Source organism: Ahaetulla prasina, chromosome 4 (genome assembly GCF_028640845.1).
Source record: "Ahaetulla prasina isolate Xishuangbanna chromosome 4, ASM2864084v1, whole genome shotgun sequence".
NCBI lineage: Eukaryota > Metazoa > Chordata > Lepidosauria > Squamata > Colubridae > Ahaetulla > Ahaetulla prasina.
The window spans coordinates 88,826,911-88,845,978 of NC_080542.1; the positions used below are offsets into that span (position 1 = coordinate 88,826,911).

At 41.3% G+C, this 19,068-nt stretch overlaps 1 protein-coding gene across 1 annotated transcript in view; it reads right to left on the reverse strand.

Annotated features, from left to right (window-relative positions):
* Positions 1 to 19,068, reverse strand: part of LOC131197488 (collagen alpha-6(VI) chain-like) — an 82,329-nt gene that overhangs the window by 24,848 nt on the left and 38,413 nt on the right. Inside the window, exons 18-23 of the mRNA XM_058181607.1 lie at positions 15,789 to 15,854; positions 14,925 to 14,978; positions 13,407 to 13,442; positions 9,488 to 9,550; positions 8,666 to 8,728; positions 7,809 to 7,871 (exon numbers count right to left, since the gene is read on the reverse strand). Of these exons, the coding sequence (XP_058037590.1) occupies positions 7,809 to 7,871; positions 8,666 to 8,728; positions 9,488 to 9,550; positions 13,407 to 13,442; positions 14,925 to 14,978; positions 15,789 to 15,854 (345 nt within the window). The remainder of the gene's footprint in view (positions 1 to 7,808; positions 7,872 to 8,665; positions 8,729 to 9,487; positions 9,551 to 13,406; positions 13,443 to 14,924; positions 14,979 to 15,788; positions 15,855 to 19,068) is intronic.

Genomic DNA, 19,068 nt, shown 5'->3' on the forward strand with positions numbered 1-19,068 from the left:
TAAATAAAACTAGTAAAATTAATCATAGTTATTACATTCAACCAATTTATATATTTCTAATAATAATACACATTTATATTAGGTTGTAGTTTATCATTATTTAATTATTTGATGGTTTAATATATTGCTCTAATGTCACTCACCATATTATTTGATCATACATAATAATATGGCCATTCAATTTCTAAGCTTCCCTCTTGTTATTGTTTTTATTTTACTATGTAAAAATATATACACTATTATTCCCCCTTTCTTTTATTTCTATCTCTATTCTAACTTTTAATCATATCATCCTTTTATTAAAAGATGTTTTCTTTCTATCCAACATCTCTTGCCCATTTTGGTGCTTTGAATCCTGTTCATTCACTCTTTATTTGTATTGTTATACAATCATTCATTATTTCATTATTCAATGTTTCAATACACAATTCTAATATCAATCCCAATATTATTTAGACATACAAAATTATTCTAATCATGTTCTTTACAATCATCAAAACTATATAATTCTGATAGTAATACACGTTTTTATTAAAGTATGTTCTTTCATTATTTAATTGCCCAATGTTTCAATATATTATTCCAATGCCAATCACAATATTATTAAAACATACTTAATAATACCATCTGTCGAGCTCAGTCCACAGACTCACCACACCTGGGGAGGGAGTGCAACGTGGCAAGGGTAGCGACTGGGCTGGCAGGACAGTGGCAGACAGTGCAGGACAGTGGTGGGTGCAAAATTTTGCCACTCACAGGCATGACACAGATTAGCCTGGGCCACGACAACCTCCTCCTGCATCTCCCAGCTGCGACAAACTCCTTCTCTGCCTCTCAGCTGATGATGCCCTGTACCCACTGAGCCGCCGTTTCACAGCTAATGCAGGGAGGTGCGGTTTCTGGTGGCTCCATGCAAATGGGCTGTTGCAACCTCCATGGACATGGGACTGGCCAGATCCTAGCAGGCAGAGCCAGATCCTGGCTGCTGGGTATATGTGGCCGCTGGGTGATTGGAGGTGGGGTGCACAGTTAAAAAGCAGTGCTGGAAGGCAGATGCTTCCAGTGCTGACTTTACATGGACTTTCAATGCCAATTCACCTTGTTCTGAGGCTAAGCATGTTAATAGGGATTAAACTCACAGTTTTGCTGCAGTTGTGGTTACTTTGTGTTTGCCTCATTTGTTCCCTGCCAGGCCTGCCCTGACAGGCTGAGAGAAAGTCAGCCCTGCTTTTCCTTTTGTCTCTACCCTTTGGTTCCTTCTCCATACTTGGTGAAGTGGCTGGCTTCGGTGATGGCAGAAGGAATTGTGTTGGAGGTACCAGAGGTGGAGGCCATGGCATCAGATGAATGCACTCAGCCAGTTGAGGCTAAAGATACAAGAGGACCACGCCAGGGTGCAGCAGGTGGATGCCTACGTGGGCTCTGGGACTGGACAGGGAGAGGGTAGCACAGTTCGATAGTCACTGGTGCTTCTGGACCAAGACCTCCCATGCCTCTGCTCCCAGGGGCCCCATTGCATGAATGGAGGGAGAGGTGCCTAATGGGGGATGAAGACAGAGAGTGGAGCTACTTTATCACCCCAGGTAGCAGCACTATGGATGTGCTGCATGAGTGGTTCGGGGAGGCTAATTCCCAGGATGCTCCATCTTGGCAACCATGGGAAGTGGACCCAGAGCAGGTTATGTCATGCAGACTCGGTAGACAGGGACTCAAACAGAGACTTGATTCTATCTGGCCAGCCCAAAATTACTTCTCGACCATGCTTCTAGACGGGCCATCCCAATCCTTCTTGGCTGACCTCATGCAACCTTCTAATTGTGCATGGTGTGCCCGCAACAGGGTCTACAGGTCCTGGGGCTTCCATCAGCTCTACAACAACCAGTCCCTCCTGTGCTGGCCCCAGAGCACTAACTAGTGGGGCCGGGACCGGCAGTATGGGGGCCCCCACCCCTGCAAGTCTCCTTTGACGGCAACTCCGACCAGGTGGCTCTGTTACTTAGCCAAGCCATTAGCCACCTGTATGGCTGTACCTGTCTCAATGAGCGATGGTGGTTGCAGTAATAGCTGTTTTGGAGGGTGAAGCTGTGCAGTGAGTGGCTGACTTCTACACCGAACATGCCAGGGAGCTGGCAGATATAGGCCTCTTTCTGGAGGCATTGAGGGCCCACTTTGAGGATGGGTCCCATACGCAACAAGTGGAGGGGGAGCTGATGTCCATAAAACAATGTGACTGGCTGGCCAAAGAGTATGTCCATGACTTCTGCCAACGTGCTGGTAGTCTGAGGGCCTGGCTAGAACACCTCCTGGTTCACCAGTTCTGAGCAAGACTGGACCGCGAAATCCACCAGGCCATCTGCCAGGGGTCTTCCACCTCGACTCCAAGAATGGTTCAGAGTGGCTGTCGAGTTGGACAACGGGTTAAGGGAATTCCATCTATGGGGGGAGATGGCTCCGGGGCCCCAGAAAGCCACTGACAACAAGTGGAAACCGACCCAATAATACTCTGCTGGGCTCCAAGGTCCAGCCCAGCCAGCCGTCTCTGTGCTGTTTCCGGTGCAACGTCCTAGGACACCAGGCAGCGGAGTTTACGATGCCAGGCCCACTACCATTGCTGGCTGCTATCCCCAGAAAGACCACAGGTTGAGCTTATCAGACCCCTGAATGATCTGGTGAGCCCGGCGGAAGGAGGTTCTCTCATGACAGCGAGGGTGCTGATGGTTTACTATGATAGCGAGGATGAGGGAGTGAGGACCCGATGATAAGTCACCCCATTCAGCCGTTTGTCATCCTGGTCACGATTAGGAGGCCTCAAACAGGTGAAGGGTCCCAATACAGTGCATTGATTGACTCTGGTTATACCCGGTGCTTCATCAACATGAAGGTGGTTAGCGAGCTAGGCATAAGAGTTAGAATGATGGCCAAGCCCATTAGGTTTGAGCAAGTGGATGGCTCAGTCCTTGTGGGGGGGGGCACATGTTACCCATATTATGGAGCTGGTGTAACTTGAGATGGGGGAGCATTGGGAGCTCATTAGATTCGTAGCGGTAGCAACAATGAATGAATCCCTGATTATTGGGCTAGCATGGGGACCCACAGTCTGGTGGGAGGGGATTTCCTGAAAAATAAGGATAGTGACCAGCCCCAGTTCACCACCACAAGAACAGGGTGTAGCTGGGTAGGTGGCTGACTTTAATAAGAGAGGTTGTTAGGCTGCGGATGAGCCCGCATTCCCCCAGGTCTGTTCTGACCTGGTGGAGGTATTTAGTGAGGCAGAATTTGAGGTGCTACACCCCCGGCCCCCAGACTGCACCATCGATCTAATACATGGGGCAAAATTACCTAAACCCTGGATGTATTCGATTACACCAACCGAGATGACAGAATTACGTAGATATATTGACAAGAACCTGGCTAGGGGTTCTATCTGGCCGAGTAAGTCTCATCTGGCAGCACCTGTTCTGTTCCAGGAGAAAAAGGATGGGTCATTATGTCTATGTGTTGACTTCCACGGCCTGAATGGTGTTTGCATGGAGCATCTCTACCTTTTACGCCTGATGAAAGATATGTTAGCGACCCCGGCGAAGGGCCGATTTTTCATCAGGCTGGATTTATGGGAGGCATACTATCAGATCTGGATCTGACTGGGGGATGAATGGAAGATCACGTTCAACTGCCCATTGGGGAGCTACCAGTTTCAGGTAGCTATTCGGGTTTCAAGAGGCCCCGGCGATGTTCATGCAGCTCACCAATGAGGTGCTGCATGAACACCTGTACCAGGAGGACCTTGTTTACCTGATGACATCCTAATGTACAACACCACCGTGGTGGAACACACCCAGTTGGTGCGGCAGGTGCTCCAGAAACTCTTGGCAGCTAAGTTGTATGTGAAGCTTTCCAAGGGTGAGTTTCACCAAACCCGGCTGGATTATTTAGGCTACTGTATATCCAGTTACAGGGTGGAGATGGATTCATGCTAGGTCCAGACAGTATTGTAATGGCAGGCCCCCTGGACGAGGAAACAAATACAAAGCTTCTTGGATTTCACCAACTTTTACTGGCAATTCATCCCGTCATTCGCACGGGTCACTTTGCCGTTGACTGACCTGCTGTGGAGAAAACATACAAATATCAAATGCCAACTGGGACAGCTCCTTTCCTGGATGGCAGAGTGTCAACAGGCGTTTGAGGCCTTGAAATCTCTCTTTGCGAGGGAGCCCGTATTGAAGCACCTGGACCCTGGACAACCATTTGTCATACAGGCCGACGCCAGTGACATTGCCGTGTGGGCGGTGTTACTGCAAAAGAACACAGATGGCCGTTTGCAGCCCTGTGCCTATACCTCCTGGAAGCTTACGCCAACGGAACGGGGTTGGGCTATCTGGGAAAAGGAAGCCTTTGTGGTGTGGTAGGCGCTGCTTATGTTGTTGGAGGAACTCAACCGGTATTCAAGGTGTGGACAGACTACAGAAATCTTGAGGCCCTACAAACATCACAGCAATTGTTGCCAAAGCAGGTCAGCATTTTCAACAGTTCTGTGTTGTGTCTTGCCCGCCCTCAGAGCAGTCGGGGCCTTCTTACCTGCTCCCGAACACTGAGGAATGTATGCCTCCCGGCCCAAGTCCTGGCTCCATGCCCACACAAACTGCAGAAGAAGGAGCATCTCCCTCCCCCAGCCCTGACTCCATGCCCAGGCAAACGGAGCAGCTAGACCCCTCCCCCTCCTCCACAGCAGGTGAGCCTGAGGAGGGTTTACTCCCAACAACAGCTGATTGGAGTGACCCTCGCATCAGAAGATTGGAGAGGCGGAGGCAACAGAAGGAAGGGAGGGGCAGGCCTTAATGAGTGCTGAGTCATGGAGCCACACCCCATGGCCTATATAAAGGATCTACTTTCTGGCAGTCTCTGAGTCAGGCAAAAGTCGAACTTATCTTGCTGAAGTCACTTACTGGTCTCCTGCCTGCTCTGAGGACTTTGCTAGGACTTTGGGCAGAGCTGCAGAGGCAAGCCTGATTCGGATTTCCCTGACCCAGCCGTCAGCGGAGGAGTGGGACACGACATTCTGTTTCACCCTTAAGTATGTCACCCACCAGCAGGAACTTCTTAGCTAGCGCCCTGTCATGTATGCCCCAGTACCATAGCCACCAGGAGAACATGGTGCTCATTCAATCTCTAGTTTTCCCATTTTATTGTTACTTTTATTCCATTATATAAATAAAGGTATATATAAAGGTATGTATATACAAATATTTTGTCCTTCTCTTATTTCTACCTAACTTTTAATCATGCCACCATTCTAAAAATGAAGGGAAAGAAACAGATCAAAACATAAAAAAAGATAGAGAAACCCTTTCCTTTCTATCCATCATTTCTTGCCTGCTTCAGTACTTTAGTTGCTATGCTTTTTTTGACGCATGCCCTAAAATGAATTTCTGGTTTCCAATGCGTGCATGCGTGCCAACCATCTATTCTTTTGGGTTTCTGATGAGCCTGTATGCACAACAATCAACTGGCTGCTGCACATGCTCATTCAAGAAAATGGAAGACCAGCTCTTCCAGTTTCTGGCACTGCCACATGCAAAAAGGACAGCTGATAGTCACATGCACATGCATACCAGAAACCCAGAAGAGGAACAGGTGATGCCACACATGCCAGGCAACATAGCTCCACGTCAGAGGTGGTATTCAGCCAGTTTGCACCAGTTCATGCAAACCCTTGGTGGAAATTTGGTCAAGGTCACCGAACTTGTAGCAATGGCCAGGTGGCCACACCGCTAAACTGGTCCCCTGGTCGCCGCTTGTTCACCCCATCTGCCATGTTCACTGCCACCATGTTCTTTGCACATGCATATCCCATTGCCTTGCAAGTCCAATGGGATGCACATGCAGGAAGAACATGGTGGTGACAGCAGCAGCATTTTCCATGACCTCTGGTACTTTTCGGCAGCCTGCGGCCAGCCACTGCCCCTTTGAGAGCTGCTTTGTGGCTGTGGTGGCTGGCTGGGGGCTGCCAAAAACTCAGGTCAGCTTGCCTTCCGGACTCTGAACCAGACGCCCTGGAAGGTAAGCAGCCTGATCAAAGAGGCAGTGGTAAGGGAGGAAGCAGGGATAGGGCTGGGGGCTACTAAAGGAGGGGAAGTGGGGTGACTGGCAAAAGGAGGGCAGGGGTAGATAGGTGGAAATTCCAAAAATTTTCCTACCTTTTCCTTTGGGTGTGGCTAAGGGGGGGAGGGTCATATGACTGAGTGGGCATAGGCATGAGTGATGTCAAGTTGGCCATGCCCACTCAGTCACATGCCCCCCCCCCAGCTAGCCAAGCCCACCAAATCAGTAGTGAAAATTTTTGAAACCCACCCCTGCTCCATGTGCCACTTTGGGCATGAATGCCATAGGCTCTCCATCAGGGCCATAGAAAATCAGTCAGTTCCATTTAAATAGTCCTAGAAGTTATCAAAAGCCTCTTTACATCCCCTTTATAGATTCAATCTTCTAGTATAACATTCAGGGGTCACTTTAATTAAATAACTTCCTTGCTCTCATATTTGAATCTCAGGGTCGTGGGATAGTTAGATATAACCCAGTAAATATTTTCACAATCCTTCATATAAGTATTTGCAGACTTGTATATTTTCCTTTCATCAGCAGGTGGCAGTCTCAACTTAAATTTCAGTGTTGCCACTAGTCAGTCTAATTTTAGTAATTTTGACCACAATTTTAATTGTAATTCAATTATAGAAGCAGGATAAGTTTTTTAAGTAACTAATTCCAGCATTTTAAAATGCTTTCCCATTACCATGTCTTCCCAGTTTAAGAGTCCAATTTTCTATATTTTTAGAATTTTATTGTTTTTCTCTCTTTAGGTCTTTTTCCTCCCAGTCTGGTATTTTTCTCAGAATGCTTAATCATCTCTTTAACAAACAATTCTGAGCAGATAGTTCTAAATTGTTCCTTGGGGTTAGGTTTTAAGTAAAAACGAATCCTCTCCCCCAGTTCCAGTCACTGTTCTCCTACTTTGCTCCAGGACCAGTCTTAGTTGTTCCTTGGTTGTCCCAACTTCGTGGCAGCCAACTTTCGGCTGCCTCTTCTCCTCACCATGGATGAGAGGGAAAAAGAATCCTGGGTTAGACAGGAGAGTTCCGCTACCTTACAGGGCACCCCTCTTCGCTTCACCACCCCTACAGGGTGGCTTGGGCTCCTTTCAGAGCCCACAAATGGAGAGAACTTGGCACTGGAGTGCAGAAACTCGCTTCTCATGTCCAATCTTGCCACAATAAAAAACGGGAAGCCCTCAGAACTCAGAAACCTGAAGATCTCTTACTGTCTTCACTATGATTAATAAAAAGAAATTGGTAAAGTTAAAGCTAAATCTAACTTAAATTTAATAGTCTCACTACCTAACCAATCTTGGCAAATCTTAGATGCTAAACAAGGTCAGCCATGAACATGCTTGGATGTACAACAATTTAAAAATTCCAGAGCTTGGAAGTTAAACTTAATTCTTAGAAAAAGGCAATGGCAATCAACATCCATACCACTGGCCAATGACCAAGAAAACTGTATATAATATTATTTTTCCGTGTACTATATTTTATTACATTTTCCTGCCATCACATTAAATTTCACAGTTTGAGAACAATTGCTACATGTTTCCAAATGTTTGGAAGGCAATGATGTTATATTTGGGAACAATCTTCTGTTGACAGCTTTCTTTTTAGACAGATGACAATATCAAAGTAAATATGAACATATCCTAAAAGGAGAAGAAATATAGAGATACTCTGTTGTTTCTAAGGACAAGTAAGATTTGATACCTTATTCCCTCTAGCTCCTGATTTCCCAGGAACACCTACTGGACCTATTCTTCCTGGAACACCCTAAAATGAAATAAGGAGATTAACTCATCTGGAGTTGATTAAATAAGACAGTGCTTCACATAAAATTCTTCCAAAATCTGCTGCCATTATAAGAATTACAATCTTAAAATCATTCAGTGGAATTTAATAAAACTATTTCTCCATGCTGGGGCAAGGTCTAAATGTCAAATGGGGGATATGTTGTTCTGCAAAATAAGTCTCCCTTGTTTTTTTCTTCCACTTCTCATTCCACTTGAAGAAAGAGGCTTTGCTTTGAAAATTTATTTCCATGGGAATAATAATTTTATTGAAATTATCCTGGATGGAGAGAAGTGATCTTCTCTAATTTCTGAATGGCCAAAAACTATGTATGGAGAGAGGGGAATGTTCCTCCATGGATGCAAGAACTTTTCCAGAGACCTGCAGCCTTCCTGAGTTTACCTGATGAGGTCAGTCCTAAGAGAAGACCTCATCAGAAAACTCCTTTCAGAAGACTTTTGCAGATTGGGATGGATGAACAGGTATTAAGTCTTCAGAGTGACAGGAGACATATAAGAGAAATACATAATACCATGACTAGTACTACTAGCACTCTATTATTTCCAATAAATAAATAAGCTCAAAAGATTCACAAGCTTCCCAAAAACAGAGTAAAAGACCAACAAATTCTGCAGGAATAATTTCTGAAAAATTATTCAGTGGATTTTGACCCAGCATTACCTGAAACAGATAAAAACAAAAACAAAAACCTTATGAGGGGACAACCCACTCCCCTGTGAAACAATCTAAAAAAATTATATTGTATTGAGACATACTGGGAATCCTTCCCTTCCTGGATTTCCTTTCATTCCTTTCACTCCCTGAAGTCCTTTTTCACCCTAGAAACGTTTGGGGGGGGAAAAACACTATTAACTTCAAACAGTACACACAAAGGATACAGACATAAGTCTTATTTCTACTTATTCATTAAAACAATTCAGATACTAAGCAACAGTTTCTTGGAAATCCATTATTATTATCATTTTGACAATTGTTGATAAAAACAATGACTGAAAATAAGTAAATGAAATCATTATAAAGAAATGTTGAGTCAATTAATTGGGGATATTCTGTTTCTTCCTGTTTACATTTCTTTATCCGAAACATACTCCCTCTTATGACTGTGTTAGTCAATTGCTCTTTTCAAATAGTATCTTTAAAAACTCTGTCTTATCTCAGGAAAAGCTAAGCAGGCTTAGATCTAATTAGCAATTGGATGTAGGACTACCAGAAAATCACAGGACTATAGACTGAATTGAGAACATGAAAAAACATCATCAAAGAACCAAATGACAAGTTATTCTAAAGAAAATTACATGGATTTATTCAAGAAGATTTAACCTCAACTTCAACTCAGCTACATTAATCATTGTTCAGTCAAGAAGTTGTATTTTTTCCTTAGAAGACATGTTGTGTGCATTTGAAGAGGATTAGATGTTAGAGATTTGGAAGAAATCCAACATCTTCTGATTTCTTTACTTTGGAAAAAGTAACAAGTCATGAAAGTAGATCAAGTCCTTTTTTGGACAGTTGTGCTTCAATTTTGCACTTTGAATTTTTATTTACAAGTAAAAAAAGTAAGCAACTCAAAAGTTCACCTGTGGGCCCTTAAATCCTTGATCTCCGGGAAAACCCCTTGGTCCCTGGGCTCCGTTTCTTCCCTGTAATAACAGAAATTACTGCTTAAAAATTGGATCCATTAAAAAAATCAATTAGAAAGCTAACTCATAGTCAAGCTAAACATAATAATATTATTTTGTTATTATTTTGAATATTACAGAATATTTAAATCTTTTGCAACTTGGACCACCAGGAGGCACAAATCTTTGAGTTATGACCACAATTGAGCCCAAAATTTATGTTGCTAGTGAAACATTTGTTAAATGAGTTTATCCCAATTTATTATTTATTTATTTATTTATTTATTATTTAAATTTTTATACCGCCCTTCTCCCGAAGGACTCAGGGCGGTTTACAGCCAGATAAAATAAACAGTACTATTACAAAATAAATACTATTAAAATACCACTAAAAAACTTATTCAATTTGGCCGCAATTAAAATTTAGCAAATAATAAAACCCATTAAAAACCCATTAAAAACCCATTTAAAACCCCTTAAAAACCCACGAATTTAAAAACTAATCCAGTCCTGCGCAGATGAATAAATGTGTTTTAAGCTCGCGACGGAAGGTTCGGAGGTCCGGAAGTTGACGAAGTCCTGGGGGGAGTTCGTTCCAGAGGGTGGGGCCCCCACAGAAGGCCCTTCCTGGGTGTCACCAGACGACACTGTCTCGCTGACGGCACCCTGAGGAGTCCCTCTCTGTGAGCGCGCAGGTCGGTGAGAGGTATCCGGTAGCAGTAGGCGGTCCCATAAGTAACCCGGCCCTATGCCATGGGCGCTTTGAAGATGTTCACCAAAACCTTGAAGCGCACCGGAAGGCCACAGGCAGCCAGTGCAGTCTGCGCAGGATAGGTGTCACACAGGAGCCATGAGGGCTCCCTCTATCACCGCGCAGCTGCATTCTGGACTAACTGAAGCCTCGGATGCCCTTCAAGGGAGCCCCATGTAGAGCATTGCAGTAATCCAGGCGAGGCGTCACGAGGCGTGGTGACCGTGCACAGGGCATCCCGGTCTAGAAAGGGGCGCAACTGGCGCACCAGGCGAACCTGGTAAAAAGCTCTCCTGGAGACGGCCGTCAAGTGATCTTCAAAAGACAGCCGTTCATCCAGGAGGACGCCCAGGTTGCGCACCCGTTCCATCGGGGCCAATGACTCGCCCCCGACAGTCAGCCGAAGACTCAGCTGACTGTACCGAGATGCCGGCATCCACAGCCACTCTGTCTTGGAGGGATTGAGCCTGGGCCTGTTTCTCCCCATCCAGACCCGTACGGCTTCCAAGCACCGGGACAACACTTCGATAGCTTCGTTGGGGTGGCCCGGTGTGGAAAAGTACAGCTGGGTGTCATCAGCGTACAGCTGGTACCTCACACCGAAGCCACTGATGATCTCACCCAGCGGCTTCATATAGATATATATGACTTTTCTTGGCACAGTTGTTAAGTGAATCATTGCATTTCTTAATTTCTTAGTAGCATGGTTGTTAAGTGGATCTGGATTCCCCATTAACTTTGCTGATTGGAAGGTCAGAAAAGAGGATCATGGGACACTGCAACCATCATAAATGAGTTAGTTGCCAAGTGCCTGGATTTGGATCACATGACCATGGGTATACTGCAATGGTGGTTAGTGTGAAAAACAGTCATAAGTCACTTTTTTCAGTGCCATTGTAACTTTGAATGGTCACTAAATAAACTGTTGTAAGTCGAGGACTACTTGTACATGTAATCAATGGGGTTCAAAGTCTCGATTGGGAATTGAACTCACAAAGCTTTGCACTTTAAATGACTGTGTGCAGAGCATTAGTTTTAACAGCCATCCACATCCTAGTGCTTGGAATTACACAAAGACATATCTTCTGTACTTTTGCATTTTTTTGAAGAGTAGATAGATTAATTGATAAATATGAGAATAAGTAGGCAGGTGAGTAGAACTTAAAACTATACAATCCTGGATTTGTCCCCTCTCTCTGTATTGCACCACCAAATCCAGAAACAAATGATATGCAAATACATATTTTTATCTGTCATGAATTTCCTGTTACATAAATATATCTTTTAAATCTTTATGTCTACTGTTATGATACACTATCCAGGTTTTTTCACAAGACATGTTTCAAGTAATTCAAGAGTTTTCTTTAAATTAAACCTTTTAAAATAAGCTCTCATAATATATTTCTTTATACAGAAAGTCCTCCAGCCAGAACCCTATAATTTTAATCACCCTTTTCTGTATTTTCTCCAGCTGAAAGAAATTATTTCTGACATGAGATAGTAAAGTATTTTAAGTGAGGTTTCATAATAAACTTATGTGGTATCATGATACTGGCTGTGCTTTTCTCCACAAGGTTTCAGAAGTATCATTCTCTAATGAAAAATGAAATTTTATTTTATTATGTTATTTTTATTGAGTTTACCCAACTTTTCTGTTTTTATAAACACTCAAGGTATAAACACTCAAAGTTTACAAAGAGAGAGAGAAAGAGGGCACCAAGGTTAGTTAGGCTGAGAATAGTGCTACTTTTTGTCAGGAAAACTACATATAGTCAAGAAAACAATGTGTCCTTGAAATTACTACAGTTTTATAATATTAAAATATATTTAAGAAAAAGATAGATAGATAGATAGATAGATAGATAGATAGATAGATAGATAGATAGATAGATGGATGGATGGATGGATGGATGGATGGATGGATGGATGGATGGATGGATGGATGGATGGATGGATGGATGGATGGATGGATGGATAGACAGACAGACAGACAGATAGACAGACAGACAGATAGATAGATAGATAGAGGAGAGGGGGGTGAGAGAGGAAGGGAGGGATGGAGAGAGAGAACACTTTTGTTCCTTTTCCCTGAATTATGTTAATCCTCCTGATTTATTATTATAATTGGTCACACAGTCAGTCAGATGTTTAGACTGCATTTATTATTTCTACACACCTATTAACTCCTTTCCAATGACCTGAGAATAGGGGATGTTTGATGGTATTAAAGATTACCATTGCAGAATGTAAGCTATTCAAAATAAAGTTGACTTCTGCAATTGACTGGGGGTAATTTTGTCAATGCTAATGGGATTCAGGTTGTTTTGAGTTTTAATACAAGACATTACTTGTATTACTATTACCTTTCCTTTCTTTTGCCACAGTGTAAAATAAAATTATTTTATTTTATTTTGTGGTACCACCAGTTTTTGCTTGCAAATCAATGGTATTTCTTGAAGATATTCCAATGCACAATGTTGTTACTTTATCATGCCATTGCTTGCAATCAGACTATGTGATCTTTAGCTAAGCAGGTGGTCCATTGCCAGGTGTTGTTTGCTTTGCTTTATTAATGTACTAGCCATGTAATATTTTGTTTTACCATGTCTGTCTATCTGTCTGTTGTTTTGCTTATCATCTATCATCTATCTATCTATCTATCTATCATGTATCATATATCTATCTATCTGTTTATATTTCACATTTCTGAATTGCCCATCTCAAAGAGGGATTCTGGCAGTGTACAATACAGCATCAAAACATGAAACAGTATATAAAAAATAAAATGTTAAAATTAAAAATTTAGAATTAAAATATTAAAAATTATTTAAAAATTTCAAGAAGGCAATTTTATCCCAAGTAAAATTAGTTGACAAAGGCAAAGGGCAGCTTCTTGTGGCACCAATCAACTTCACAACTGCATGTTCCTTTGGACTCCATATGTGGGGCCACAATGGAAAGCCCAAGAGTCTGTTCTTCCTTTCTTCTTTATTACTATTAAACTGTAATATTTGCATTATTATCAGTATTAATATCAGTAGCTTTATTTTGCAAGAGCGGCTAGCATATTGTCATGAAAGAAGAGTGTATCAGTTTTCACTTAAACATTTTAAAAGGTATGCTTACCTGGAAGCCTTGGTGACCTCTTTTACCTTGGTATCCCTGAGATAAGAAAATTAAGGGAAGTTAGAAACTGTTCAATATTTACACAACTTATACTATGGTACAGTTATTTATGCACAGGATGGCATTCAGGAGATTTCCTTCTCAATCTGTTTCAAGGCACTACACTGAATGGTGCAAAGGTGGGGGAAAAAACCCTTAAGAGATTGTGCAAAGAGACAGGAGCAGTCAGGTAAGACATAATATAGAGCCTGCACTGGAGACTAGGTGGAGCAAGAGGTGGCAGGGATGAAGATTATGCTCTCAGACTTACAAAATCCTGTCAATCTAGCTTTATAATAAAGTAGAATTAGCTCATCTGATTGTGATTCCTCTTGGTTTATCCTATGACACCGCCAATGGTCTATCCAAACATCTGAGACAGAGGTAAGCTGGTCCAAATGATAAAAATGATCATATGGTGTAAAAATTTCTTTAAATAATTTATAAGAATTCAGATCATTTAAGGCAGGAATAAAGTACCAATGCAGTGTGTAGGCTACAACTTACTTCTTCATTCATCATTGGCCATATTGCAGCATTACTGACAGTATGGTTACATCTGAAGAGCTTCAGATTCTTCAGTCCTGATTTAATAAATTAACTATGAATGCTAGAAATATGAACTGAGCTAAGGAACAATTTGCAGTCTGTGAATTTCACTGCATTATATTTAGCCATGGTTTGTTTCACCATACTTACTGAGTACACAACACTTCCCAAACATATAAAACATACTAAACAAACTGATCACATTATAGTTAGTATCACATGTGAGTCTTAGTATTGCACGCCTCTAATACAACTATACAGTACTTATCTCAAAAGCCTTGGCAAGCTTTGCCCCAGAGGTGCAATATTCCTACGGGCTCCCACTATGGTGATCTCTGACCTTATTTCCAGGTTAGCTCATCACCATTGTTAGCAACAGCCACAACACTGGCAATCTCCAGCAAATATGGAGATAAAAGCAGGGATAGTTATGGTGAAGGATTTGATGGGGGTGAAGAGGTGATAGAAGCAATAACATTTTGAACATCGTGAATCACCTCACTTGTTCCTCTGTCTAATAAAAGCCCTCAGTCTCATGTAAATGCAACATTTTTTCTAGCCTCATTTTTGAGGTGCAACAACATTTTTGAGTACAACATTTTTGAGGTGCTCTGGACTTTTGTTTTGCCACTTTCAATGCTGTGGGAAAGAGTTCCTATGTTCATACTTCCTATGTTCATACTTCCTATGTTCATACTTCCTATTTCCATAATATTAAAAGTAAGTAATTGCTAATTCATATGGGTATAATTTTCACACAATTAAAATTTAAATATTTTTCAACTGAATTATATTCAGGGGAAAAAAACTGAGTTAGCAATTTCTTTCTGTCTAATACTATGAACAAATTTGGAAATGGCCTTTGATACGCTATCATTAGGATCATTCATAAGGACAATCAGTATAAAATCTTCTGTCTTTAGTTCTTACTTTGGTTCCTTTGGATCCTGGAACTCCTGTAGGTCCTAAGGGTCCCCTTTCACCCTATGAACAAAACATTGTGTTTTATTTTGAATTAATAAAATGACTTTTTTCCTAAATTCCATACCTTAATCTATAACCACTCCATTAAGCTTCTGCAATCATGCAGCCACCATTTGTGAACTACATGTCCCATTTTCAGCCTGATGGGAGATTTATAAATAATCTGCAGTATAAAAATGCTTTGAGAAATGCAACAGATGATAGATGATGATGGATGGATGGATGGATGGATGGATGGATGGATAGATAGATAGATAGATAGATAGATAGATAGATAGATAGATAGATAGATAAACAGACAGACAGATACACAGATAAATAGAGAGACAGATAGATACTAGCAGATAGATGACAGACAGACAGACAGACAGACAGACAGACAGACTGACTGACTGACTGACCGACTGACCGAGCGACTGACCTGATGGGAGTGAAGATAATGGCTGCTACTACACGTTCAAAGTCCCATGCCATATTTGTGTGTGTGTCACACTTGTGCATAAAAAAGTGGTAGAGCTTCAATTGCCCAGTCATCATTGTAACTTTTTGCCCTGCCACTTGGATGCTACTATATGGATATATAGTTGTATTATTTTATGTAATCTGAGTGCTCCTCTACTTAAACAATTTACAACCAAGACACCAAGGAGCAAACTGTGGCTCCCACTTAGAAAATGTGTTTGTTTTGAACAGGGCAAGTTCAAATCTATCTATATGAGTCTTCCCTTATATCATTCTACATTTTTATGAAAGCAACTTTCAACTAACATTCCAGTCATCAAGTTACATATTATAAAAATAGCTGATTACCTGTCTTCCATTTCTTCCTTTAAAACCTTTTGGTCCTGCTGTGTTACTATTTATTCCAGGAGTACCCTGGATACATTGTGAGAAAAATGTTTATGTTATTTTGTCATTAGGCATGTTTTAGAAGTACTAACTGAACAGTACATAAACATAATTAGTACAAGATTAGATTGATATACTTTTGTAAATCCTTTTGAAGGCTATATAGCAGCACAATTGAATCAGCATTTTGAAACTTCCCTATAAGCCAAAAGGATTATATAAATTAAATAAATCTATCAACATCTAGAAGAAGAATACTGATACCTCTTGCATGATAGAAATAGAAGGACCATATAATTTACATTTGGAACAAATATTCACAGCAGTTCTCTCCCTAGGTACCAATGAAGAAGAAAAATAACATCTCTCAAAAGAAACCAAGAATGGCTGCATAAAAATCTCTCTGATAAATTGAAAGACAAAAAGGACAAGTATAAAAAGTGGAAAGGGGGGCACATAACTAAGGCAGAATATCAGCACGTAGCCCAAGCCTGCAAAGATGAAATGAGGAAAACTGCTGATTCAGTTCTACAGAGGAATTATTGAGTCTGTCATTTGCACCTCTATAACTGTCTGGTTCGGTTCTGCAACCCAACAAGAAAGACACAGACTTCAGAGGATAATTAGAACTGCAGAAAAAATAATTGCTACCAACTTGCCTTCCATTGAGGACCTGTATACTGCACGAATCAAGAAGAGGGCCGTGAAAATACTTACAGATCCCTCACATCCAGGACATAAACGGTTTCAACTCCTACCCTCAAAACGACGCTATAGAGCACTGCACACCAGAACAACTAGACACAAGAACAGTTTTTCCCCAAAGGCCATCACTCTGCCAAACAAATAATTCCTTCAACACTATCAAACTATTTACTAAATCTGCACTACTATTAATCTTCTCATCGTTCCCATCATCAATCTCTTTCCACTTATGACTGTATGACTGTAACCTTGTTGCTGGCAATCCTAATGATTTATATTGATATATTGACCATCAATTGTGTTGTAAATGTTGTACCTTGATGAACGTATCTTTTCTTTTATGTACACTGAGAGCATATGCACCAAGACAAATTCCTTGTGTGTCCAATCACACTTGGCCAATAAAAACTTCTATTCTATTCTATTCTATTCTATTCTATTCTATTCTATTCTATTCTATTCTATTCTATTCTAAGGCTCAAAATGAATTAAGACTTGCGACAAAAATAACAAAAAAAGCTTCTTTCAAACATGTAAAAAACAAGAAAAAAGTCAAGGAAATAATTGGTCACTAGCTGGAGAAAATGGCAAGAAGTTGAACAAGTAACATGGAGAAAGCAGACCTATTTAACTCATTTTTTCCACAAAGGTAAAAAAACAGTCCAGCCTATCAAAAACAGTACCATAAAAAACAGATTAGAAACATGAGTTAAAATAGACAAGAAAATGGTAAGTGAACACCTGTCCATCTTAGACGAGTTTAAATCACCGGGACCAGATGGATTACAACCCAAAGTTCTGAAGGAACTGGCAGATGTGATCTCAGAACTACTGAACTATATCTTCCAAAGATCATGGAGCACTGGGGAACTACCAGAGGACTGGAAAAGAGCTGATGTGGTTTCCATCTTCAAAAAAGGGGAGGGGAATAGATCCAGGAAACTACAGACCTACCAGCCTGACCTCAATACCTGGGAAGATTATGAAAAGATTACAAAGCAATGAATAAGTGAACACCTAGAGGCAAACAAAGTCATAGCCAAAAGCCAACATGGCTTTGTCAAAAACAGACCATGCCAGACAAATCTTATCGCATTCCTTGACAAGATGATAAAATTAGTGGACCAGAGGAATGCTGTGGATATAATTTATTTGGATTTCAGCAAGATATTTGACAAAGTAGACCACAATCTACCACTTGATAAGATAGAAAAATATGGGTTAGACAACATCACCACCAGATGGATTTGTAACTGGCTGACCAATCACACTCAATGAGTAGTCCTCAATGGAACTGCATCCACATGGAGGGAAGTATGCAGTAGAGTACCCCAAGGCTCTGTTTTAGTCCCAGTACTCTTCAACATCTTCATCAATGATTTGGACAAGGGGGTAGATGGGAAGCTCATTAAATTTGCAGATGATACCAAGCTGTCAGGAATAGCCAACACTCCAGAAGATAGGCTTAAGATTCAGAAGGATCTTGACAGATGAACATTGGGTGCTATCTAACAAAATGAAATCCAATGGTAAGAAAAGTAAGGTTCTACATTTAGGCAAGAAAAATCAAATGCACAGGTACAGTATAGGTGGTAACTTGCTCAATAGTTGTTCTGTGAGAGAGATCTTGGAGTCCTAGTAGACAATTGCATAAATATGAGCCCGTAGTGTGCTACAGCTGCCAAAAAAGCCAACACAGTTCTGGGCTGCATAAACAGAGGGATAGAATCAAAATCATGTGAAGTATTAATACCACTTTATAATGCCTTGGAAGGCCACACTTGGAATACTGCATCCAGTTTTGGTTGTCACAATGTAAAAAAGATGTTGAGACTAGAAAAGTGCAGAGAAGTGCAACAAAGATGATTAGGGGACTGGAGGCTAAAACATAAAGAACAGTTGCTGGTATGTCTAGTTTAATGAAAAGAAAGACTAAGGGTGACATGATAGCAGTGTTCCGATATCTCAGGGGTTGCCACAAAGAAGAGGGAGTTGGGCTGCTCTCCAAAGCACCTGAGGGCAGGACAAGAAGCAATGGATAGAAACTAACCAAGCAGAAAAGCAACCGAGAACGAAGAAGAAATTTCCTGACAGTTAGAACAATTAACCAGTGGAACAACTTGCCTCCAGAAGTTATGAATTCTCCAACAGTGAAAGTTTCAAAGAAGAGATTGGACAACCATTTGTCTGAAATGTGTAAGGGTTTCCTGCCTGAGCAGGGGGTTGGACTAGAAGACCTCCAAGGTCCCTTCCAACTCTGTTGTTCTCTTCTTTTCTCTTCTCTTCTCTTCTCTTCTCTTCTCTTCTATTCTATTCTAAATATATATTATATTTAATATATTCTAAATATATATTAGGGACAAGGTGGCTCAGGGGCTTGGACGTTGAGCTTGTAGATCGAAAGGTCGGCAGCTCAGCAGTTCAAATCCCTAGTGCTGCTGTGTAACGGGGTGATCTCCTGTTATTTGTCCCAGCTTCTGCCAACCTAGCAGTTTCGAAAGCACGTAAAAATGCAAGTAGAAAAAATAGGGACCAT